The sequence below is a fragment of the Crocodylus siamensis genome, chromosome 2, assembly GCF_052110815.1.
Source record: "Crocodylus siamensis isolate JL-2025a chromosome 2, ASM5211081v1, whole genome shotgun sequence".
Lineage (NCBI taxonomy): Eukaryota > Metazoa > Chordata > Crocodylia > Crocodylidae > Crocodylus > Crocodylus siamensis.
In genome coordinates this window covers 144903820-144928847 of record NC_143396.1, presented here as the reverse complement: position 1 = coordinate 144928847, position 25028 = coordinate 144903820, and the positions used below count along the sequence as shown (strand labels likewise).

The following is a 25028-nucleotide window of genomic DNA, read 5'->3' as shown; positions in this document are numbered from 1 at the left end:
CCCCCTGCCAACCCCCAGCACAGCCGGAGGTAAGCGGGCTCATGGTGGGAAGGGGTTAACTCCTCACTCCCTGGGAGGAGGCGGCTGCGTGGAGCTGGGCCGGGTCAAGCCCTCGCCCAGGCCCCTACTTGGCCAGCCCCCCCCCACTCTGAGTTCTTTGCAACAGAAGAATTGCTCTATTAGAGTCCCATAGTCAAAAATGTTTGAAAGCTAAGAGCTAGCATTTTTCTGAGGGATGCCTTCAATCTAAAAGGTTGACAAACACTCATCTTCCTGGAGTATTAAAGATCCAGGTAGCTTAGAAACTGACTGAGGGGGAGATAAAAAAAAAACTCAATACAAAGGGCTACCATAAGGATACCAAAGAACTGGGAATATGCAAGAATCTTTGCAGTCCTCTTCCACTTATACCTTGCACCAAAGTTCACTGTCAGATTGTACAAGCTCGAGAAGACAGCAGTTGACAAGGGAAGTTGTTAAAGGTATTAAGTGTCCTGACTTTCCAAGGGACTCTACATTGGTGAACCCTGTACATTCACTCCCATATATCCTGTTCAAAGTTAGTTGGACACTATATGATTCTGGGGCTGTTTCTAAAAATAGATCCTTACATGCCTGCATTAAACCCAGAGGAAAATCCACAAGAGTGTCAGATACATCGCAGAGACTGGGCTGCATACAAGCTAAATATTCACCAGAATTATTCAAAGAAATCCAGATCCTCATATAAAGCATTATAAACAAAGGACAGAGGATTTTTAAACATAACTTTAGTAAGGCACTTTAAATGGCTAAGCAGCCAGTATGATAAATTCTCTAGAAAGCTATTAGAAAAGGCAAATAACATAAAAGCATACCCAGAAAGACTGCCAAACCAAGCCAGAGAAAGTTCCTTCCAATTATGAGATTATATTACAATTATAAATTGCTGTCAAAGTTATTAAAAAATAGAGAAAAAAGGTTCTGAATGTGAAATACACAAGGACCACATAACACAATATACTTCGTAGGTGTCTGTCAACCAAACAACTTTAAAAGGGATCTGTAAGTGCAGAAACTTACTATCATAGGTTATTCATTCGGCTTAATTCATTTAAAAATAAATCACACTTTCTACTTCATTAAGAAGAAGTAAAATTGATTTATATACTTACGTAACAAGATGTGGCATAGAAGCCAAATTATAGTTTAATAATTTCTCCTAATTAATCTACAACCTTGTCTTTTTAAAACAACAACAATAACAACAGAGGTCCCAATCTAGCTAGTATATAGACATGTTCTGAGAGATCCATTTATAGATACAAAATTAGATGGAACAAAAAGTAATTCCCAAGTCTCTGCCACAGCAAATGAAGAACAGTCAACTGGCAGCCAGTATCCCCATATAAGGCAATGAGGGCAGAAATGTATAGTACCTCATCTAGGTGTCCAGGCAACTCTACAGAGTGTAAATGTCAAGATGGCATAGTGCACTGAACTCTCACTTTTCTCAGTCCATTACCCCAACCGGCCTTCCAGTGCAAAGTGAACAAAAAGTACTTTGCTGTACAAATCTTAGGGCACAAAGACATGTAGCGAGGTTAATATGCTAATGCCTTTGAAATAAAGACTAAATTTTGTTGAGTCTTTGTCAAAGAATTCCTTTTTATTTTTGTATTTTATTTCGTGGAAGTTATCGCAAATACATCCACAGGATACCTCCTTTCTGTAGAATGGGCTAACCTCAAATATCATTTACCCTGAGAACACTCTACCACAGGAATTCAGTAAGACAGACAAAGAGGATTTTTTACATAGAAGAAAAAGAATTATCCAAGAAAAACTCACCATATACTGTATTTACTCAACTAGAAGAAGGCCGCCTTCAATAATTAGATTCTATATATGGAAATTTAAAAAAAGGGTTATAAATTTCAGTGTATAGAATCTAATAATTCATGGTGTGGCTAGAATTTGACCCCCTCCCACTGCTACAGCACGGAAAATTAAATCTTGGGGGTCAGGTAGACCCTTTGCTCTTTGCTTCCCCCCCAACTTTTTCCCCTGGCAGCCCTTTCCCTTCTTACTATCAGACCCTGCACTCCTTGAGCATATATAGAAGGGATGAACAAATTTGAAAAAAATAGCCCTGAAATTAAACATGGCTGTGGCAATTTGCATATAGTACCTAGAGATTTCATTTATCTAGAATCGATGCATGCTACCTTCTTTTGGAAGTGCTGAAAGTTGCAGCACTGTGGCACCTACTTCTATGTAGTGCAAACTATGCATGATATTAGTCCAAAGCCAAAGGTCCATGACTTATAACTTAGTTCATTGGGCTGCGCTTCAGAGTTGGAGTTTCAAGCTACAGTGATCCCACAGCACAGCACTGGTCAGAAACCCATCACAAAAGATCCATGTGCTAATTAGCACCCACTCATGACTGGAAACAAGTCATCTTGCCCTGAATCCTGGGATGCTCCAAAAATCTATATGCAGATGAGGTGCAAAGCACCCTGGTCCACCTTCATAAAGGGTGGGACCACATGTGCCAGGCTGAGAGGGGAAACAGAGGGATTCTGGGTGAACTGTTTAGAGCCCCATTTTGTGATGTTTACCATACACTTAAGGTTGATGAAGAAACAGGAGTAACTGGACATGGGAAAGAAAGGCACAGCTCAATATGTATGCAATGTTGTGGCTCACCATGACTTGAAAAAGTGCCAGCGCTGAGGAGGACAGCACTCATATGCCTTATTCAGCTAGCCTGCACAAGGAAGATACCATAATCAAGAAAGTGGTTTTCCCAGAGTGAGACTTATCTCTTGCATTCTGGGCAGGCTGACCACTGAAATTCCCTCAAGGTGGTTCTCCTAGGGTGGGACCTCTCCATTGCACTCTGGGCAGGCTGACTTCTATGAGTTTTCCTGAATACAGGAAACTTGACTGCACAATTTTGTGGCAATGGGGGACTCCGTTCACACTTTCTCTATGGCTTGCTCCTTAGCCTTTCAGCTAGGAGCAAGTGAGACTGGGGGCCTCCAGGCTTGGTGCTTGCATGTAGGATGCCTTATCCTTGTGATAGGTTCCCATCAACGTATTTGCCCAATGCGGGCCATGCATTTTACAGTCCTGCTCAGTGCTGGCTACATTTAATCAGCTTCATAGTTGGTTTCCATTGCTGAACCCATGCAGCTTCTGGCAGCAGTTTAATGATAAACAATGTATTTATTGAGCTTTCCTTACATACAGTTAAGATTAAGGAACTGGTCTCTCCCTAAACCTGGGATAATCCAAAGACCCAGATCATCTCATGGATAGCTCCTAAACTACCACCAAGCCAGTCCCATCCTACCCCCATTCTCCCATTGCTCATGCTTCCCCAGTCCTCTAGTTAATGTCCCATTTCTGAGATGCCTTTTCTATTGAGGGGTTTATTTTCCTATTACAGGCAGACAATACCTTGGGTGCTCAATCCAACAGTAGCCCCTATTCTTGCCCTAGTACCACACACAGAGAAACAAAACACAATGGCAAGGGATACTTAATAGTTTAATCTAGTCTCTTTTCCATAAGTATGCATCCCACAGTTCCTATGACTAAACCAATTTCAAAATCATAACACAGACAGCACAACAAAATCTATACAGAGAAAAGAAGTGATAAATTAAGGTAGCAGAACACTAGCTTTTCAACAAGACCACACATGCTACATCACTAAAACAGATAAGAAAATCTTCAGGACACCTCACGAACACCCCAAAATATGGTGGGGTTTATCAAAAGTTCTCCTGCATGTCCTTTTCATAAAGAACTGTATGAAACCTCAAGAAAACTGAAATCATTCATAATTGTCAGTAGAGTAAAATGGGCATCTTTAGAAGGAATCTAGCATGTTAGAAAAAGGCTTCTCTAAACAGTTTTAAATCATTTCTGTGCCATACTTGTAATACAATGTAATACATACCATCTACCCATTCTTCATCAGTCAAGCGTATTGAGAAGACGAAGTCTTATAAGACATTTAAATTATAATTAGTAAGATAGATGGAAGTTATGTTTAAGCTCATCACCCATTTCTTCTCTATCTGAACAACTGTAGCTCACTTTTCAAAACAAGTGAAATAACAAAAAGTAATCCTGTTTCCAGAAGAGGTAAAAAGTAAAAAAAAACCCATAAAATCAGCAGTCGTGTAGATTTGTCAGCTCTTGAATTCTGGTGACAGACAACTATCAGAAAGTGTTTTCTAAACCAAAAAAAACCCTTCTTCTTTCTTGTATTATTCTTCTTGACTGCTGAATAATCATATAGCCTCTACCATTAGGCAGGCTTAGTTTTTCATGTGGAATAAAATACACACACACACAATGCATATGCAAGTCATGTACACAGTGCAAAGCTGCTGACTTTTTCCACAGGCTGATTGTATTTTGGGAAGAGAGGACAGGAATTCAAAAAACAGAAAAAGAAGGGATAAAGAAATAATGGAGAAAGATGGGTCATAACAGATCATTGAATCACAAGATGAATAGGAGAGAGAACATAAACCTCAGGAATGATAAAAGTGAGAAAAAAATTACAGAAATTAGAGATGGGAATATCCAGTAGGTATATTTATTCATCTGTTAGGGGCTGGTTTAGGAACATCCCATATTTCAATATGATCCTTGGGTTCTGTACAGTCCAGCTTAAAACAGCACAAAAATCAAGTGGGATTTCATCAATTAAAGGAGACCCCTCTTTAAGTTAAGAATATCAATTCCCCATTTTGACGTGCAAGGAAAACAACTGTGAAGAGCTATTCCTGTAATTGGCATGCTTAGCGCACACAAGTTGGATGAACTGGTGCCATTTTCATTTACAAGTAAGTAGAAAACAATAGCAATTACTAAGGGAAGCTTTTCGCATTAACCTTGTTACTCTGACCAAGATTCTTGCAGAGTGGTAAAACATGAAATTACTACGCTTTTCCTGTGTCAGTTAGTTTTAGGAAGCTTTTCATTTTATTCTTTTTAAAGCCTTATTCCATGCACTAACTGAAGTTTGAGAAGAATGTAAAATAAAAGTGTTTCTTTGACCATCATGTCTGTTACTGATTAGTAATCACTCTCTAATAAGAATTTGTCAAACAAAATGAGACTCCGCACATTCATTCCCTCTAAGCTTCCAGACACTCTATATAAAAGCTGTCTTAAAGGTTCTAGACATAACTACCTCAAAAGTTTCTTATCACCTACTTCTAAGAGTACTCTAGTGATCTGTATTTACAGAGTGACATTACAACACAGTTCAAAAATCTTTCATATTATTTTTTACCTCTTTAAATATAAAGATTTAAATAGTGAAAGAGTGACTCAAAGTAAAGGTTTCTACTGTCCGGGGGGAAAGAAACAATGGGTTTTCACAAACTCGTCCTGCACAAACTACTGAAATAAAAAAGTAACTGAAAACAAACAAAATAGATATTCTACAACAAACGGAAAAACTTAAGTGGTGGTGTTATTTGGTGGTTTCAGCAGTGTAATAGCACACTGGAGATGGTAAGGGGAACAGATACCTACTTCCTTTTTGACATTCTCAAAAGCTATTCAGTTTTAAAATCCAGATGACAAAGAGAGAGAAAGAACAGCATCAAGTATTACACCAGCCCATAAGCTTCCTGTTAGTTTTTGTGATTTTAAATTCCATTTTCTTGGGGCTGCTTGGTTTGTTTTTCTTCTTCTCTAGTGTTGTGAGAGATCTTCCAGAGTCCGGAGAGAACTCCGCAAGAAAGAGTGAAATTAACTGTACACCACCCCATCACATAACACAAAGTAAGCACATTCAGGGTGGATAAAAATCAGTGATAAAAAAAAGTTGTTTTTTTTTAAATCAGATTTTTTTTTTACTTAATCATATTTTTTGTTAAGATGCTATTAAAAAATAAAGCTATCTAGTTTTATTTTAAGACATGTTTGAGCTCAAAGATATCATCACTGAATAGGGATTATAACTTCTAATTGTATACTATTTGAGACCATATATTCATGTAACCTTTTTGGAAAAAAGTGTTATAAATACATTACAACAGGCCATGGACTATATTACAGGCCCAATCTTATGGGGTTCCCAGGGGCTCCTTCACAGATTAGTAAAGATTAAAGAAAACCACTATATGCAATGGGACTCAGTGCTCAGTCTAGATGATCCTATTAAGCATCTCTGTGGATTTGTGTCTCCAGAGATGACATCCTTGTTGACAGCAGTATATGGAAATGAGAGATGAACAAACCTGATTACCTACCCACCCACCCTATTGTCTCTCTGAAAGTTTGCGTATACAGAGTCAAGCCTTTACCTCTCTCTAAAAGTGCAAAGTTTCAAGAAATTAAATAAACAGAGGACTGTTGGGGGTGGAGTAGAACTGGGTAAGGAGGAGTCAAACCTATCATGGCAGCAGGCTTGCCAGGCTGTAAAAGAGACCCTGCTTGGGAAGATTTTAATGAAGTTTATATCAAAGAACAAGAATGTACTTTTTAGAGAAAACAATGATTACATTACATTGAGGCTTCTTGACCAGTTATTTAAATTTGTGATTTAATCAATTCAATTTAAATCAAATCCACCCTGAGCACACTGAAATATAGATAAGAAATTTTGTTTTCAATCTTAACTTTTAAGAGAGGAGGACTTCTGTGGAATCTTTTATTACGCTAGCTGTGTAACTGAGAGAACTGCGGGAGAAGCTTTTGGACATCAAGGGCCCCTCCTCAGGGGTATCTGCTGTGTTCCCTGTATCTTGGCTTTCTAACTGCTGTCCCTGCCAGCTTCCCCTGGCCTCCCTCTACCATTCAACTAGACAGTGGGCAAGCAATTTAAAAGCCCGAGGGGCCACGAATCTGCTATGGGGAAAGCCTCTGCACCCCCAGCCCCTCCGGCTTCATAGATTCACAGATGCTAGGGTCAGGAGGGACCTCAATGTATGATCGAATCTGACCCCCCTGCCAGTGGCAAGAAAAGGCACTGGGGTCATGTGACCCCAGCCAGGTGCTTGTCACGTAGGCCTGTGCGAGTAGGCCACTATTTGATCTGGCTTTGGATCCGGCCGCTTTGGGTGCCAGAGATCCAGTCCAGAGCTCCAGACCAGGTTCCCGCTTCAATCCAGCCAAAGTGGCTCCGAAGCTTTGGAGCTGAGATCCGGCCATAGAGTATAATGGGGAATCAATGAAATATCTATAACTTTGTTGTTAGCTGCTGACAGGCAAAACTCATGACATGGGTGCTTGTGCAACTGTGTCTGCCTTAGGGCACAGGGGGGAGACACTACTGCAGGCCTGGCTTCTAAGCTACTGTGTTACCAATCACTCATGATTCACTCAGGAACCAGCTCAATATACAGTAGCTGGCTACTAGTAGCTACTAGATAATTAGTTAATTAGCAACGATTAACAACTACAAAACCACAGACTAAGGAGAGGAAATAATCCATATAGACAAATCAACTGTCCCAAGACAGAGACAGTCAACTGCACAAGCACCCATGTCACGAATTTTGCCTGTCAGCAGCCAGAGGTGCAGGGCCCCTGCACCTCTCTCCTTGACAGCTGGCAGGCTTTGTGGCCACAGCAGCGGCTACCATCCCTGCAGCTTTCACCCTGCTGCGCCGTAACACACACAATGTCACCCATGTCACGAGTTCTGCTTGTCTGCAGCTTGGAGGTGCAGTTCCCCCCAAACCCCTGCACCCATCTCCTTGAAACATGGCAGGCTTTGTGGCCTCAGTGGTGGTCACCACCCCTGCAACGCACAGAGCCTGAACACATGCAGGGTCATCTGTGTCACAAGTTTTGCTTGTCAGCAGCTTGAGGTGCAGTTCCCCCCAAACTCCTGCATCTAGCTTCTTGAAACTTGGCAGGCTTCATGGCCCCAGAAGGGGCTACCATGTCTGCAGTTTTCATCCCCCTGTGGTGTAACACATACACGTGACATGAGTTTTGCTTTCAAGAATTTGGGGTGCAGTTCCCCCCAAACTTCTGCACCAATCTTCTTGAAACTTAGCAGACTTCATGCTCTCAGCAAAGGCTACCACTCCTGCAAGTTTCATCCAAATCACACAAAAAACAACAAATGTATAGATATTTGATCGATTCCCCATTATACCCCATGGCCGGATCTCCGAGGCGGCTCTGAAGCTTTTCCGAAGCAGTTCGGAAAGCCTAAAGACGACAGTGCTTCGATCCTAACATGCTGCTTCAGATGCTGAAGCACCTGAAGCTTCTCCAGATCTGAAGCATGGTCCAAAGTCTTGCACAACCCTATTGTCCAGTCTCTTCTTGAAGACCCTCGAGGTAGGGGAGAGCACCACCTCCCTGGGAAGCCCATTCCATATTTTGGCAACCCTAACTGTAAAGAAGTTCTTTCTGATGTCCAACCTAAATCTACTCTCTATCAGCTTGTGGTTGTTGTTTCTGGTTATTCCAAGGGGTGTTCTGGTAAACAGAGCAGCTCCTATTCCCTGCTGCACCCCCAGTGAATTTGTATACTGCCACAAGATCCCCCCTCAGCCTTCTCTTGTGGAGGCTGAAAAGGTTCAGGTCCCTCAGTCTTTCCTCATAGGACCTTCCCTGCAGGCCCTTAACCATACAAGTGGCCCTCCTCTGGATCCTCTCAAGGTTGTCCACATCCTTCTTGAACTGCGGCGTCCAGAATTGGACGCAATACTCTACTGTGGCCGACCGGTGCCACAGAGCAGGAGCATCACCTCCCTGGACTTGTTCGTGATGGACCTACTAATGCATGAAAAAGTACGGTTAGCTCTGCTAATTACTTTGTCACATTGATGACTCATATTCATCTTGGTGTCAACAATGACTTCAAGATCTTTCTGCCATTATGCTGCTGAGAAAGTCATCCCCCAGTCTATAGATGTGCTGGTGATTCCCTCTCCCTAGGTTGCAACACCTTGCACTTGTCCTTGTTGAACTGCATCCTGTTGTTCTCTGCCCACTTCCCTAACCTGTCCATGTGTGTCTGAATTCAGTTTCTTCCCAGAGTGTTTGCTTTGCCCCGTAGTTTGGAGTCATCTGTGAATTTGGACAGAGTGCTTTCCATGCCCTCATCCAGGTCGCTGATGAAGATATTGAACAGTACTGGCCCAAGGACCAAGCCTTGGGGGACCCCACTGCCCACATCCTTCCAGGTTGATACTGACTCTAAGCAAATTTGCTACCCACATGACTGTGTAATAGTCTATGGCACAGCCATTCAATTTGTAATAAGAATAGGATGGGACACCATACTGAAGGCCTTCTTAAAGTCCAAGTAGATTACATCTACCTCGACTCCTGCATCTAAGCATTTAGGGACCTGGTCATAGAAAGAAACAAGGTTAGTCAGGCAGAATCTACCTACTATGAACCCATGCTGGTTGCCCTTCAGTATAATATTACCTGCTGGACTCCTACACAGGTGATCCTTGATAATTTTTTCAAGGGTTTTCCCAAGGATAGAGGTGAGACTAACCGGTCTATAGTTACCTGGATCCTCCTTCCTCCCCATCTTGAAAATAGGGACCACAGTGGTCCTATTCCAGTCCACTGGAACCTCACCTAAGCACCACAAGTGCTCAAACAGTCGTGCCAGTGGCTCTGCTATGACACTGGCTAATTCTTTCAGCACCCTTGAATGGAGCTCATCTGGTCCCGCTGACTTAAACACAACCAGCCCCTCCAAGTGTCTCATTACTAGGTCAGCGCTGACAGTTGGTGGGCTGGTGTTTCTCCTGCTTCTGTCAATAATACATTTGGGAGATCTGTCTAGATCCAAGTTCAAGAATACAGAGGCAAAAAGCTCATTGAAGAGCTTTGCTCAGTCCCTCCTATCTGTCACCAACTGCCCTTGTCTATCCTGTAGGGGTCCTATGCTGCCCTGTGCCTTCTTTTTGCTCCCTATATACTTGGACTTTCTGTTGTCCTTAATATTTGGAGGTATACTCCTCCTTGGTAGTTACGCCCTGCTTCCACAGCCTGTATGCCCATTTTTTGCCCTTAAGTTTTCCTGGATTTCCCTGTTTAGCCAGGAGAGCTTTTGGCATTTTTGTTCCCTTTCTACACAGTGGTATTGCCTCCTTCTGCACCCACAGGATCGCTTCTTGAGTAAAAACCACCCTTCCTGGACCCCCCCTTTTGTCAATGCTCTTCAGCTTTAATGCCCCACTAACTAATCTCCTAAGCACACTGAAGTCAGCCTTTCTGAAGTCTAGCACTTCTGCCCTGCTGGTTACTTTTCCCTCCCTTTGCCAGATAGTGAATTTAATCAATCGATGGTAACTATCCCCTAGGTTGCCTTGTATCTGCATATTCCCCCACCAGGTCATCCCCTGTAGCCAGCACCAAGTCCAGCAAGTCATTCCCCTAGTGGGATCGTATACTTCCTGCATTAGGTGGAGGTCCTGTAGGCAGATTAAGAACTTATGTGAGCCATTAGTTCTGGCTGACTGCTCCTCCCAGCAGATGTCAAGGTAGTTTAGGTCACCCATGACAACCATATCTCTTGACTGTGCAGCCTCCAAGAGCTGTCTGGAGAATTCCAGGTCTAGCTCATCCTCCTGGTGTGGCGGTCTATAGTAGACCCCCGCTACCAAGTCCCTTTCCCCACCAACTCCCTTGTATCCTAACCCACAGTACCTCAGTTCGGCCCTCCTCTGATCCCATCTTGATTATAGAGGATGTATATTGTTCCTTAACAGAGTCAGCAACACCCAACCCCCTTTTTTCCCTACTCTATCCCATCTGTGCAACCTATAACCTTCAATGCCTACCACCCAATTGTGAGTAGGGTCCCACCAGGTTTCAGTTAGCCCAGGGTCGAAGTTGCTGCTTGCAAGCAGGAGTACAAGTTCCTCCTGTTTGTTCCTCATGCTTCTAGCATTTGTGTAGAGACATTTAAGCCCACCAATGTGTGCCCTTGGTACCCCACTGCCCTGATGTTTATTGGGCCCCTTCGTGCTTACCTGGCCTGATCCAGCTGCCTGCACTGTCTAGTTTACCTAGCACAGCAGAGAGCGCCAGACTGCCTTACCCATACTGCAAGGCTTCCTGAACCTCGCCATGGTGGCCAAGTGCTGCCCTACCTCCCTGCATGCCTCCAGTTTTCTACACCATCTGCCATCAGAAGATCACCAAAATGCTTGTCAAATGCTAATGCCTAAAGCCTCACCAAATCCCATGCAACTATTGTTATTAATTCCAGTTTTAGTGATAAAGAAAAAAGGGCACTGATGTTGCATGATTTGCACCAAGTCCTTTTATATGCTGCAAAGTCAGAAGTAGACCATATGGCCTCTATTTTACACATTAGTCATAATTCAATTTTTCCTTCCCCCACCACTTCCCCCAAAAAACAAGCACAAAAGCCACATACACTCTGAGCATACACCAGAAGGACATTTTAAAATACAGAACAATGCTATACACAGTTGTTTATACCAGAATAGACTCAGACAGTAATAGAGAGGGAACTTTTCCCATAATGTCAGTGCACCTTGGTTGCAGACTAATAGAAAAACAAGTTTCACTATAAAATTAGTATAATATCAACACAGATAAAATTATCTCCTGTTATAAACTAGAACTTCACCATGCAGCTGCATTGTTTTATCTTCACAGGATCATAAAACATTTGCAGTTTAGTTGTTTAGTTAGAATAGGCCTGTCCAATTTCTGAATGCTCATGAGCCACAGGAGGCCCCAGTCACTGATCAGAGAGGCCACACGCCTGTGTCACATAAGCCACCATCACAACATCACACCACCACCCAATGTGTCAAGTGAGCCCCCCCTGCACTGCACTGGACGAGTCCTCAACTACTACATGCCTCCCCCCACCCAATATGCAAGTCACCAACACACTATGCAAACCCCACCCCCACTGCACTGCACTGCACAGGTCCTGCAAGTCACCAACACACTATGCAAACCCCCCCCCACTGCACTGCACTGCACAGGTCCCTGCTGCACAGACTTGCCATGCCCCAGATGTGTCCTGCAAGCACAAATGTGCCACACCAGCACTGCACCAGTGCAGAAACCATGCAGGGAAAAGATCCTCAAAGTAGGTTTAAAACAGCATTAAACTGAGTGCTTTGGTCAATGACTAAGTTAAAAAAGAATGTGTAATTCCAAACAAGACCACTGGAAAACATCTGTTTGTTGTGGCTCCTATCAGGCTGGAGGAGCCCGAGCTTTGGAGGCAAGGGGAACAGATAATGAACAAGGACTTCCCTTTTAATGGGTAACCTGTTTGGGCAGGCAGAGGAGCCCAGTTTAAAAAAAGATTCCAAAGATTATGCAGAAAGAAGGACCCGTTCATCAAAAGAAATAATATACTCAGGCCACACTATAACGTCTTCCACCAAATGACAGCTTACATCAGCCAGTCATCTTTGCCCGTGATTGCTTTCACCAGTTCCTCAAGTGAGCTATAACAACAAATGGACTTTTGCCAGTATCTTTATGTCTATACTAGAGTTTTGCTGACACAGCTATGTCAGTCGGGGATGTAATATTTTCACACTTCTAAAAACAGATACCAGCAAAACTTTGAGGCCAGCGGTGGACATCACTATAAATGACCAAGACTTGCTCTATCGGGAAGAATGGGGGGGCCAGAGAGGGAGAATTGTACCCCTGCCCCCAACAGGCAAAGCCTCTGTAATAAAAGATAAAGTCCCACCCCAATCATCTTTACATCAGTGAGTGATATGACAAAGCATGATTTTAATGGGGTCGAAAGTCTTCATGTAGATGCAGTTATACAAGCAAAACCACACTTTTACTAACAGAATCTCTGATTTGCTCTGGAGGGAACGAGGGGTGTGTGGCTGCATTATGCTTCAGGCTACATTATGCTGCAACGAAGTACAAGTTGGCCAAGTATTTGTAGCAAGTAGTCACTCCTAGACTAGAGGCACCTCAGTTTGCTTACAAGAAAGCACTTGCTATTGCATCAAAAAACAAGTTGTGAAATACTTACCTTTCTCAGTCTTAAGAGTATTTTAAAAGCAGTGATACCCAAAGTGATTTCTGAACAGAAATCAAGTGCAACATCAATATCCTTATACCACTAAGTATATGGAAAATCCCCACCTTTTCAGGTTTCAAACAAATCAATATTTGTAACTGCACTGGCCTGAGCACCTTAGTTAGAGAAGGAAAGGAGTACTTCCTAATTACATATGTAACACACACACACGTGCACCCCTGCAACAAAACAGTTGCTCACACTGGGAAAATGAATACATCATCTGCTGTTTACAGCTTTAGCACGTACAATATTCTAAGCAAAAAACCTGACGTTATACACACTACCATATGGCTCTTTTTAAATGACAGCTCCTGCTTTACTACGAATTCTACCTCCCTGTCTTTTTTAAGAAAGCAAAATGCCACCAGAATGCAGAAATAGATTTTTAAAGTTCTGAGAATAGACTCTCCTGTTCTCAGTCAAGTTAAACGTTAATATTTTGGCTGGAGTATAGAAAAATTGAGAGAGACCTAATTTCTTCATAATGTGATGTGCAACACTGCAGAAACAACAAAACAACATCAATTGGTTAAGTCAGTATTTTAGCAAGTTATTTTATTTTCTTAGAACAAATAAAAAGGCCAAACTCGAGCCACTGTATTTAAGCAACACCTAAACTTAGCCTAGTCCAGAAGGCAAATATGCCTGTAAAAGCCATATGGTACCTATGATAAATGCCTGCCTATTTGAACACTGATAGTGGTATCAGTTTGAACACAAGTGGTTCAATGAAATATACTCACATGATAATGCAGAACTGAAAAAGTACTTTAGCTATCATTAAAATGCTGCCTTCCTCACCAGCAAAGTTCTTCCTCAAACTCCCAACTCTGCCCCAAAACTCTTTACTCTCTCCTTACCACAGTTAAGAAGTGCAGGTAAGATATAGCAAAGCAGGAAAACAAAACCTTTTTTAAATATTTGCATTGCCTAACAAGTACCTTGAACATTAAACACCTTCTACAGAAGGAAAACTTTGGAGAAGAAATATTAGTTATGCGCAAAAATGAGGACTGGAAGAGCAAAGAGAAATTTTAAGGCCTTGGTCCTACCAGGGTTTCCAAACATGTTTAGCTTTGTGCAGGTGAGTAGATCCACCAAGTTTCACAAGATCCATTTCTGCATTTGCAGATATCTTGTCAAGAGTTTGAACACATTGCCCTAGCAGTGAAAAGTTCACAATTTACCTCTGCCTTTCATATGCACTTTGATGCCTTACCTCAAGAAAGACATCTGCCCTCACTCAGTTAATGATTCTATCCTAAACTCCCCATGAAACTGAAACACAAACCAACTGTGTTTGTCCAAATTGCTCTATAAGAAATCAAGGGGTGGGGGGGTTATGTTCTTGCTTTGTTTGGTACTATGGATGTGACTGGAGAAAAAAAACCTGTATTTTTTTTAATGTATAAAAACTGGAACAAAATAAAGTTCCTTCTCTCTTTTACATGGGCAGAGAAGCACGATTATAACAAGTTTAAAAAGTCCCTGTTTTTTTTTTTTAAAGAAAAGTTGCATTTACACAACAGTGTAGACATATTTTGTGCATGATTTTACATGCATGTTGTTTAAACAACAACATTTAAAAAGGATATAAGATAATCCTTCAGCTCCTTACATAAGAGTTCCATTTGGCAAAACCTCATGGGGTTTTCAACTTTTTTTAATGTGTACCACCAGCGGCCAGACACAGAGCAGGTGAGGGGGGGTAATGCATAGCCGGATGCGGAGCAACGGCAACACGAGGTGGTGGGCAGAGGCTGCCATATGCGAGCTTCACCCCCTCCCTGCATCTGGCTGGTGTCTGTGCAGCCCACAGAGGGATGCCGCTGCCTTCGCACCCCGTCTCTCCCCCTCCCCCAAGCCCTGCTCCTGGGAGGAGGCGGTGTGGGGTGCTACGTGGCGGCGCTCCATCCCTGCCCACCTACATGTACCCCCTACGGCCTTCCCAAGTACCCCAGGTTGACAACCCCTGCTCTAGTGGAAAGAGGAAATCCCAGAACTCAAGTGAACACAACTGTGAAAGGTAGGACACATCATGGGGATGTAGAGAAGGGAAGGAAAACAAGCAGGCATGAAGTGTGCCCTCTTAATATTAACCCTCTTTTTCTCTGTTCTCCAGTGATGCACTGCAAGTCCAGATTCACACTTGCACATCACCTCCCTTATAGGCACCCTTATCAAAGGCAGATTGCCCCCAAAGTAAGGGAATCTCCTAGCAGACAGGAAACAAAAATGTTCTGAGGCTCTGGCATTATTACATTACAATCAGTTTTTAGACTCTACCTTAAGATGTTTAGCCAGCACAACATGGGGTGCCAAATTCAAAGTGCTCAAAAACACCACACATGCAATGGTATAGCCCCAGCAGATATCGTGTTCCTGTATGGCCCAGGAGTTCTTACGTTAAAAAACTCAACACTGTACTTAGTGCACTGAGACTCATAACAGGTTGCACAACTTAGATAGACACACGCACAAACATACTCCCTGTACTCTTGGGCATTAGACCAAGTGATACATGACAGACCCTAACTTCATTACTGGCAATAGAAGCAATGGTTGACAAAACTCACCTGGTCCATCAACTGTTAACTGAAGATCCAAACAGATGGAGGCTTAAGAGGCTTAAAAGTTATAAACCATTTGTACATGAAACCCATAAACTAGGCTTGTTTCTCAGCAGCAGCATCCCTTGGTAGAAGCACTGGGATATTAATCTCAACACTGCTCATTCCCACCTGTATGAACAGAACCAGTGCATCAAGAAAGACAGGGAAATGTTTCAGATCTTGTCTTCACGGGACTCTGAGAATGCACAGGAACAAAATCAAGCAGCACAATTCATGCTAGCAGGTTTTCCATGACAGAAGCTGGTTAAGCAACATTATCATAAACTAAGGATTTTTAAAAAGAATTAAGCCCAACAACTATCTCTTATTCATACTTCCCACCCACCAACTGAAATTATTGGAAGTAATGTTTAATCTCTCAAAGGCTGCAGTTGGCACAATTTGTCTTTCAGGGATAGAAGAGCAAAAAGGATTCCCAGACTGTTGTTGTATTTTCCCTTAACATTCCCTGCAGGGCTGACTCAGGAGAAACAACATTTGAAGATGCACAGAAGAGACAGGTGTGCAATACTTAGATTTCATATTTAGCAATTCCCCTTTCCTATGGCTGTGCCACACAGCATGGCATATTTACAAAGATTAAGAAACAGTTTTTTCCAGTTTTCAAACGTCAGCTATCAACATGCAAATAATGACCTTGCCTGCAGTTCAGCTCCACGTTACCACTTAGGAATTATGCAGTACTAATCTCCCATACCACCACAATTTTCTTTTCTCTTAAATCACATACAATTTATTTTACCCCTCCATATACATGTTTTTATATATAGATATAAAAAAAAAGGAAAGAATGAGTGGAGTTCTTCAGTTTACAGTTTCAACATCCTATACTAAACAGGGCTTGTAAATCCCTCTAGCTAAAGAAAGAGGAATTACATTTTCAAAAGCAGCTTTCCATTTCAAGGCCCTCAACTTTTGGGTCTTCAACTCAAGTGCGCCTGCGCGAACACACGCACACATGCCCTATGGGCCTCAAAACTTGGGGTGTTCTTATTTTGAGTGATCCAGGTCCATTTTGAATACCTGGACCTAAATCTACCAGCCACCAGCCACACAAAGGGTAATGGGCTCAACCATTATGTTTAAGGGGTAGGAGCCAGGTATCAAGCCCAAACCCCACTAAATTCAGCTGTAAGTGGCAGATGAAGACTTACTGTAATGTTGGTGCCAGGATACTATCCATAATGCAAGTCTTCACGTATGTCCCCCAACAGACTATAGACTGGAAGGTGCATCACAGCTAGGGTAAACAGCAGTATACCTAACGCAATTCTATCTGTTCTTCCTGTACCATACAACTGACCCATCTTGTCAGTTCAATTTTTCTGCTAATTGGGAAAAGTATGCAACAGTTATTATGGAAGCCAGAAATCCACAATGAATTGGTTTCACATTTAGGAGGTTACCTATATATGTGGCTATGCTTAGATTAGGCAGAAAGTAAAATTTAGCTCATTCCCATTCCCCAGGGAAAATGACTGGGGGGCAATTTTCCCCTTTGGTACATATATGTATTAACCAGACAGCGGTCATCATTAAAACCCCCCCAGCATTCTCCAACAGTTATAACAAGGGTGGATACCACATTTCCTTCTCAAGAACTAAAACAGGAAGCAAGTAAGCCATCTCTTGGAACAAGCTGACTTCTTAGAGATGATCACTGCTGTAATCCTCAACTCTGTTCTGAGCTACAACAGCCCTTCCCTCAAGTGAAGAAATAGCCCAATGTTAAGTCAGGTGCCTAAGGATGCATAGCAAGCTAGTGACTGTGCTAAGATGAGAATTTAAGAACTTCCAAGTACCAAGCTCATTCCAAACCCCCCCGCCCCAAACTTAAATCTTTTAATTGCTCAAAATATTGCTGTGAACGAGTCCAGTTATCCAACGGCCTGTACCCGTCCAGACAATAATTTCCGGCCGGAAGTGCACCGTCTCTGGAGCTGCGTACGTCAAAATCCGCCTGCCATGACTTTGATGGTTCCTTAGTTCAGTGTTTTCCTTCTGAAGCGCGCAGCTCCAAAAATAAGACTTCCGGTTATTCCAGGTGTGGGGTACTTGGGGGCTCCTTCCTCCCCTCCACCCTCACTCGGGCCTCCGTATCAAATCACAGTTGTCCTTCTAGTCTCCCCCTCTAGGGAGAGTGAAGGCCAACGCCTCAAATATAAGAGTCCAGAAATCAACAACTATGAGCCAAACAAACAGTTCCACTCCCGGGCGTTCGGCCCCGGGTTTCTATGTTAGTTGGCTTTAATAAAGTTCAAAAGTCCTTTATCAGAGAGCTCCTTTCTGTCCCCTTCCCGAGAATGGCTGTCTGCCCCCTCAGAGTCCTCCCCCTCCTAGGGTGATCCCGTCTCTTGCTTGGGGTGGGGTGCACTGTGGCTGGGATTAGCAGCCCTATAACCCGAGCTGCCCGCCGTGCATTCCCAGCCGGGGTTAGGCGCCTCTGGCTGCCACGACTCCCACGACCAACTTTGGAGCCTGTCGCCCCCGTTGTCTCGCCCCTCCAGGGCCTTACCCTTGTCCCAGAATGTACGTGCCGGTCGCGTGTTGGCGTGCCTCTGCTGCGCTGGGCTTCCGCCGGCGATCTGCTCCCGAACCGGCACTTCCGGTTTCCCACTCCTTCGTTCCGGCTTGGCTTTTAAGCCAGCCGGTTTCACCGCACACCTGCAACAGGTGAGTAAGTGCCCCGCCCACAGGGACCACGGGTGGGTTGTAGCTGCGGAGCCTTCCGCCCCACAGGTCTCGGGGCTTGTCTGCCCCACCCCCAGGGACCACGGGTGGGTTGTAGCTGCGGAGCTTTCCGCCCCGTGGGTCTCAGGGCTCGTCTGCCCCACTGCACTCGCACAATTGCCACGTGATGTTTTTATTGCTTTAGGTCAGAAGGGTGGGCAATAGTTCACTGAGGCCACAAAGACCAAAACACAGTCCAAGAGAAGGCCAGATGTATCAACAGTACTTGTCCACCACCTCAACTAGGCAAAGAGCCAAGAATGTTCTGAAACATCCTACCAAAATACAGTGAACTCGGATAACATAAAATGTCTCTCTTGCTTAAACACCACCTCCTGCAGCCATGATATATGGGCATAACTTTTATACCACAAATCATATTCTAACCCCTCCAACCCAAGCCAAAGTGCAGATAATCAAACACTTATTTAGGGCACGTTGTGCTTCCTTCCATCCTTATACAGTGTGTTAAAATGGTTTGGTACAGTTTTATCACCAAGAACCTCACAGCGTCTTGACATATAAAAGGTGGAAAGGAACAAATGGGATTAGGGATGGCAAGAACAGGAATAAAAGACTGATAAAATATGCATGTGTCCCAAATATGCTCCATTTCCAAGTTAGCAGACAAGGGGAAATGCCCATTTAACTTGTCCCATCAACCTAGCCCCATGGCACTGCCATGCTTCCATGGAGGTCAGTTGGACTCTGAGTATAACCCCATTCTCAGCACCCCCAACATAAGCTCCAATAATCCAGTGCCTTTCTTGGACAGTAAAAGGTGCCCGTCATTGGTCCCAACAGCAATCTTGTCCTTGTTTGGTCAGTTTGCTGACAGAGGGGGTTATGCTCAGATCTATTTCCCAGATGACCTCCTGCCACCCAAGAAAATGACAGTGTAACCTCTGGGACTTGAAGCATGTCCTTGTATTTGGGATTAAGCCAAGTGTCAAAGCCAGTCAAAGGCACTAAGATTTATGCTAGATACTCCCAGCACACTGGCATATTAAAGCAATGCACGGATAACGCAGACCTGTAAATCAAATGGATGTGAGCATACAGAGGAAAAGAGAGTAGAAAGGAAAGTCTCTATCCACTAGCAAAGCAGAAGCTTATCACTGCACAATGGAAATCATAGTTAGCTTTTTAAAAAAATTCCAGAAAACTAGTTCAGCTCTTCGTAAGTCAGTATTTGTCCATTGTCACTTCCTACAGCCAGTGTTTTACACTGCTGTGCAGCCCACAGCTTTATCCATTTCTGGCCTCAAAAAGAAGGAAGCAAGAACAACCATAAAAATATTGATAGTACCAAGCTTCAGTTTGGGAGATGCCATCATTTTTCCTTTCCCTTTGAAGGGGAGGAAGAGTTGATTGTTGTAAGACTACACTACTAGAAGTTTCTCTCTCTCTCTCTCATTTCTCAAGTACCCATAACTACAACATTAAATACCTAAAAGCAGACAAAAGTTACGTGAGCAGAGATAGTTCAGCAGGGAAGCATTTCAACCTGTTAATAAGAAACAAGCACTGTGAATTTTTTGTAAAAGGGACTCATTCTCCCCCTAACCACAACCCATAAAATGAATACTTCAGGAACTTCTGTTTGGTTTGAAATGCAAAAAGGTGATTTAAAAAAAAGTTTGGTAGAATGGCCTGTTCCTTTCACTGACAACAACTAATGTTAATCATTCTTTTCTACACTCTCCTCTTCACACCCTCAGAATACATTCCCAGCCTTTGCCTACTCAGCAGATTTACATGCAAACAAACCTGCTACCATTTTATACAGCTAATTTTCTAAAAGGTGCGAGTCTGATATATACACACATCCCTTGCCTTTTATAAGACTGACATAAACTACCATAAAAGTCTTGTTTATAGGTGCTAAAATGGAGTTCCGGAAGAAAAAAAGATAGGAATTCACGAAGGAGATGATCAGTTTTATAAGGAAGGATCTATTAAAACTTCTTGTTTTGATAAAGAGAGTGCTTACAGGGAGTTATTCATTTTTATTTCATTCCCATGTGTGTACTGTAAAAAGAGACTGCATTTTATTCAAAAAGAGAAGAAAAGTCCATGCAGGATTTTAATCCAGAGACATTTAAACAAAATTTACTCACAGAGAACAGCAAACTGTAGTAGCAGAGGAAGGAAGACACTGTAAAGTAAGGCTAGGTACCAGTTCTCAATAAAACCTACACCATAGTAAAAAGTTAAATTAATTCCTTACCTTGACTGGGCAGCCATAGTGAAGTTTATAATGGCAAATATCTTCTGTCCATGAGCCCCCTATCCCCAAACTGGCTGCCCTACCCCCAAGCCAAAATCTTTTTTTCCCATTCGCTGATGCTTTCTGGTCGCTTCCTAGTTTCTGTGTATTTGCAACCTCTAAAATGTCACAGAATTCCCTGCTCCCAAAGACAGTTCCCTGAGCTAAGTCTCTCTAGTTCAGCATTAGATTACACAAATTTGATAGACATCCGGGCACCAGGGGCCTCCTCTGGCTCGATGCATTACAAACCTGCAGGGAGGTTAGCTAGTTCCTGACTTATCAGCTCCCCAGATCAGGCACTTCCAGCTTAAAGGTCTACAAGCTGCACAAAAGGCTCCTCAGCATAGTGCAAGAAGCCAGTTATCAGGTGTTGCAATGTCTCAAAAAAACAGCTGTTTTTCCAACTCCAGTCCCAGGTGCCTGAACAATCCAGATCTACCCCTTTTTTCTGAAAAGTTTTCATGGTACAATCCACCTCCTTAAATGGACATGTTATTCTGTCAAGACAAGAAAACTGGAGGATTGGATAAGAAAAGAACAAACCCCAGCACTAGCCTATCACAGTGGAAAAACACAGTACTTCTGTGCCAGAGATCCGCCTGCATGCTTATAAATGGTCCTGTGCCAAAGCCCTGACAATGTACAAACAGGCAAGCAGCTAGAACACAGAGTTCCCTACTGCTTGGCTCTCCAGATGTAATTACGTTTCATGGGCTGAACAGGAAGGGGGGAGTGCAGAGACAAGGGGGATTTACTAAGAAACAGGAGAAGGGGGAGGTTCTGTAAAACATGGATTCACTGGGCAGAGATCTCTGCCATCAAACATTTTGTGGGAGTTTTATTGTTGTTGCTCTTCTATCCCCTCCCATCCTTGAAATCTACAGCAACCACCACAAAAACACCTTTCAGAGTATGATGCTCATCATCACATGGTTCACTTTAAAAACAAAAATCCTAACTAGTCTAGAAATAAAGATTAGTTATTACTGAAAGTCAGTTACAAAATAGATGCATCATGTAAACTGCAGATGCCCATAACCTGGAATCCCAAGTTAAAAGAATTTTTAATTTAAATGTCTAATTTCTCTTGGGCCCCAGTGCCACACAGGATTGTAACAGTGATGTGTATGCTCATTAAGCAAACAGCAGCACCTGGCTCCTGCTTTGGGTGCTCCTCAATACAATTATGAAAAACACGCTACTGCAACTCCCTTCAACCAACAGTTAACACACAAATTCAGCAGCCAAAACACACCCAAAATCCTTACAATCTTCCATAGCACAGTAGGTGTATAAGTACACAAACAAAAATATTGGCTCCAGATATATCCACAAACCAAAACCAAAACGTTTTGTAATACTGAGTTGTTACCAAGAAAGTTTTATTTATTTACATGGCATGGGGTGGAGAGCAAGTGGAAAGCAAATTCACCAATAAAAATTAAAAACTACATACAAAAAACAAATTAGACTGACACAGAAGTTGAAAAGATTGACAAGATATAATAGTAGATGACATAACTGTTTCCATCTACTCCATCCACACAGTTGCTTAAAACATTTTTGGACAAAAATAACTTTCCAATCTTGGACTCTGCTCAAAGTGAAGACATTTTGGAAAGTCTGAGCAAAAAGGAGCACAGTGCTTTTTGACAGTGTGGGTGGGTAGATTATATAATTATTTACATTATATAAATATGAATATGGGGGGGGTATTTAAAAAAAAAAGTAATTTTGGGTGTCCAAGCTGAAATATCTTAAAGTGGTGTGTTGAGTGTCTCAGAATACTGTACCCTGTTCATGGAACTTACAGTTGGGCACCCAAAGAGGAAGATAGCCAAAGTTATTTTTTTTAATGCTTTCAGAGTACTGCAACTTCTACACAAGCAAACTATAAATAAAATACCTACAGAGTAAAAGACTGAAGTTGATAAGTAGGCAGCCCTCTGCGAAGAAGAGCAAGAATTCTGTGAAAAATTTGTTTTGTTTTGACCAAGGTATGAAATTTTGGCTGTACAAGGCCAGTACAAATATTTCACATACACAAATGAGTTTTGTGCAAGCATGCCTGTTTGTAGTAGTCACAGTTAAGCTCATGTATATCCCACTTAGTCACATCCTAAAACATATGCTAAAGGTAAAAATACACATTTTCTAAGGAGTAAAGAAATTAAAGTAATACCTGGCTTGTATAGAAATTCAAAGCACTTTTGCAAGAGGTTGGTATCATTATTCCGATTTTACAGGTGGGGGAAACTGAGGCACGGAACAATTAAGTGACTTGCCTACGGTCACTAAGCTGACCCAGGAATAGAAGCCAGGTCTCCTGAGTCACAGCTTTCTGCTCTCTCCACCAGCCACATTATGCTCCACTGGGAAAGATAAAAGCACCTCATGTCATCTTCAAAGTCATTAAGGTCAGTAATGAGGGAGTTAAGTCAGATACATAATTATAGTAAGTATCTCCTCTTGTACAGTACTTTGAACATATAAATACAAACTAACAAACAAACACAAGCTCCATGAATGTTCTTTCCCTTTTTCTAAGGGCAAGTCCATTGCTTAAAACTCCTTAAAATTTGAATATTAAACCAGCATCCTATGCTATCATACATAAGAACTTGATTTACCAATTTTTAATGTGCTTTGTGGCCAGCCACGCTTGAGTCTGGACTCTGCTTTAAGGTAGGTCTCTAACTCACCTATTGTATAATGTGAACATAGTTGAAGCCAAGGTTACAGAGCCTGCTTTATAATAGTGCCCTACTGCCATATTTTCTAGTCCTTCTATCTATCATCCTTTTTGATTTGTGTGTGCTAGTAATCTATTAACTTTTATACAGCTGGTCCATATTTAAAACTCTTGTTCCAATGCATACCCAAAATCAGCATTCTGTGACAGCATCTTACGGAAACTGGCAAAGGAGAAAGACTAATCAGACAACAGGTCTGAAGAGAGTTAAAAACATACCATAAGGTGTAGCACACTAACAGCGGATTTTAAAACCATTTATCTACCTGTCCTTCTATCAGTAGTTCAGTCAAGTGTGATATAGAGCCCAGCACTACCCCAAGAACAGCATCATACTTTACAGAAAATTTGGTGGTTATGCTATTGGAAAAACTGGTGACAGTGTGCAGGAACAAGAAAACTATGTTCTCGTAAGTCACATTTTCTAGACTTCTAATCATTTTCACTGCTGTTCTCTGGACCCTTTCCAATATTTAACTTGCATAGAAAATATGCATGTTATTGCTGAACACACATTTTTCACCACAGTCACCAACTCCTCCATCAACAAACTTTTTATATCAGTGAAAAAAGGGCAGAGCGTAATAGCCTTAAAACAATGTCCCAGAAGTTTATTTAAGTCCCAGGGGCTGTATTACATCCCTTGGTACTAGTGGTGCTTGGCCTCTGGGTGCTCACTATTTAAAGCATCCTGTATGCTTGCAGTGGTGGAGAGGATGGGTTGTCTGTGCTGGCAACAATGAGAAAGCAGGCTGATCTGTTGTTAGCACTCTACTGCCTCTTCATACAGCACACTGTTCACATTCACCCCACTCCTGGTCAATGATTCTTGTGCCTCCAGGGGGTGAGAGAGATTTCCTGAGCAGAGTAAACTTCTCGTGTAGCTTACTAGCCCTCTCTGATTATTGATTTGCTTATCAAACACCAAGCAATCTTTATATTGTGGATACTTGGCATTCTTTCAAAGGCCTAAAAAAGACAGTCCTTCTTCCAAACTGGAATCTACAACAGACTAACATCTTACAACACTACTGCCACTTGAAACAGCATTAAGGTTGTACCTGGTAATAGGCCCTGCCTCTCCCCTTCCTCCCCAAACCTCTTCTCTCTCTTAAATAAACATTAAATTGACCATGGTTCGGGGTGTAGGTTGTAGCCATGTTGGTCTAAGGACATAGGCAGACAAGCTTCTCTGGGTAAATGTGATATCTTTTATTAGAATTTGCCAGCCTAACTATGTGTAGCCTCTCCCTAGCAGCCCTGGAGCATGCACTCTGAGTCTGCTGCAAGGGTGGCTCCTGTTGTCTCAATGCGGGGTCACATTCTCCACAGGGAATACCCCAGTACTCATCTGTCACATCTTGGATGTTATGTTTAGTAGGAGGGTTCCCTTCTGCCGTGGGGACACACCGGGTGTCGTTACTAGCGGGTGTTCCTGGGGCTCCGCCTCCCCTACATCCCAGCTATGCGCCAGTCTATCAGGACCACTGAATGGTGTATGATTCAGCTCCGCCTTGATACGGTGTCCCCCTCTCCCCCTGCCACTCGGGTCCCTTGTTGATGATGGTCTTCACTCCCATCACTGTGGTTTGC

General features: G+C 42.6%; 1 protein-coding gene across 3 annotated transcripts in view; it reads right to left on the bottom strand.

Moving 5' to 3' along the window:
- AFF1 (ALF transcription elongation factor 1) overlaps positions 1–25028 on the bottom strand; it is a 204397-nt gene that overhangs the window by 133246 nt on the left and 46123 nt on the right. The window contains exon 1 of one of the 3 annotated variants that reach the window (XM_090037028.1): positions 20642–20998. The exons of the other annotated variants lie outside the window; for them this stretch is intronic. Coding sequence (XP_089893154.1) covers positions 20642–20658 — 17 coding nt within the window. The 5' untranslated portion in view covers positions 20659–20998. Of the gene's footprint in view, positions 1–20641; positions 20999–25028 lie in introns of those variants that run through there. 3 annotated transcript variants of the gene reach the window in all.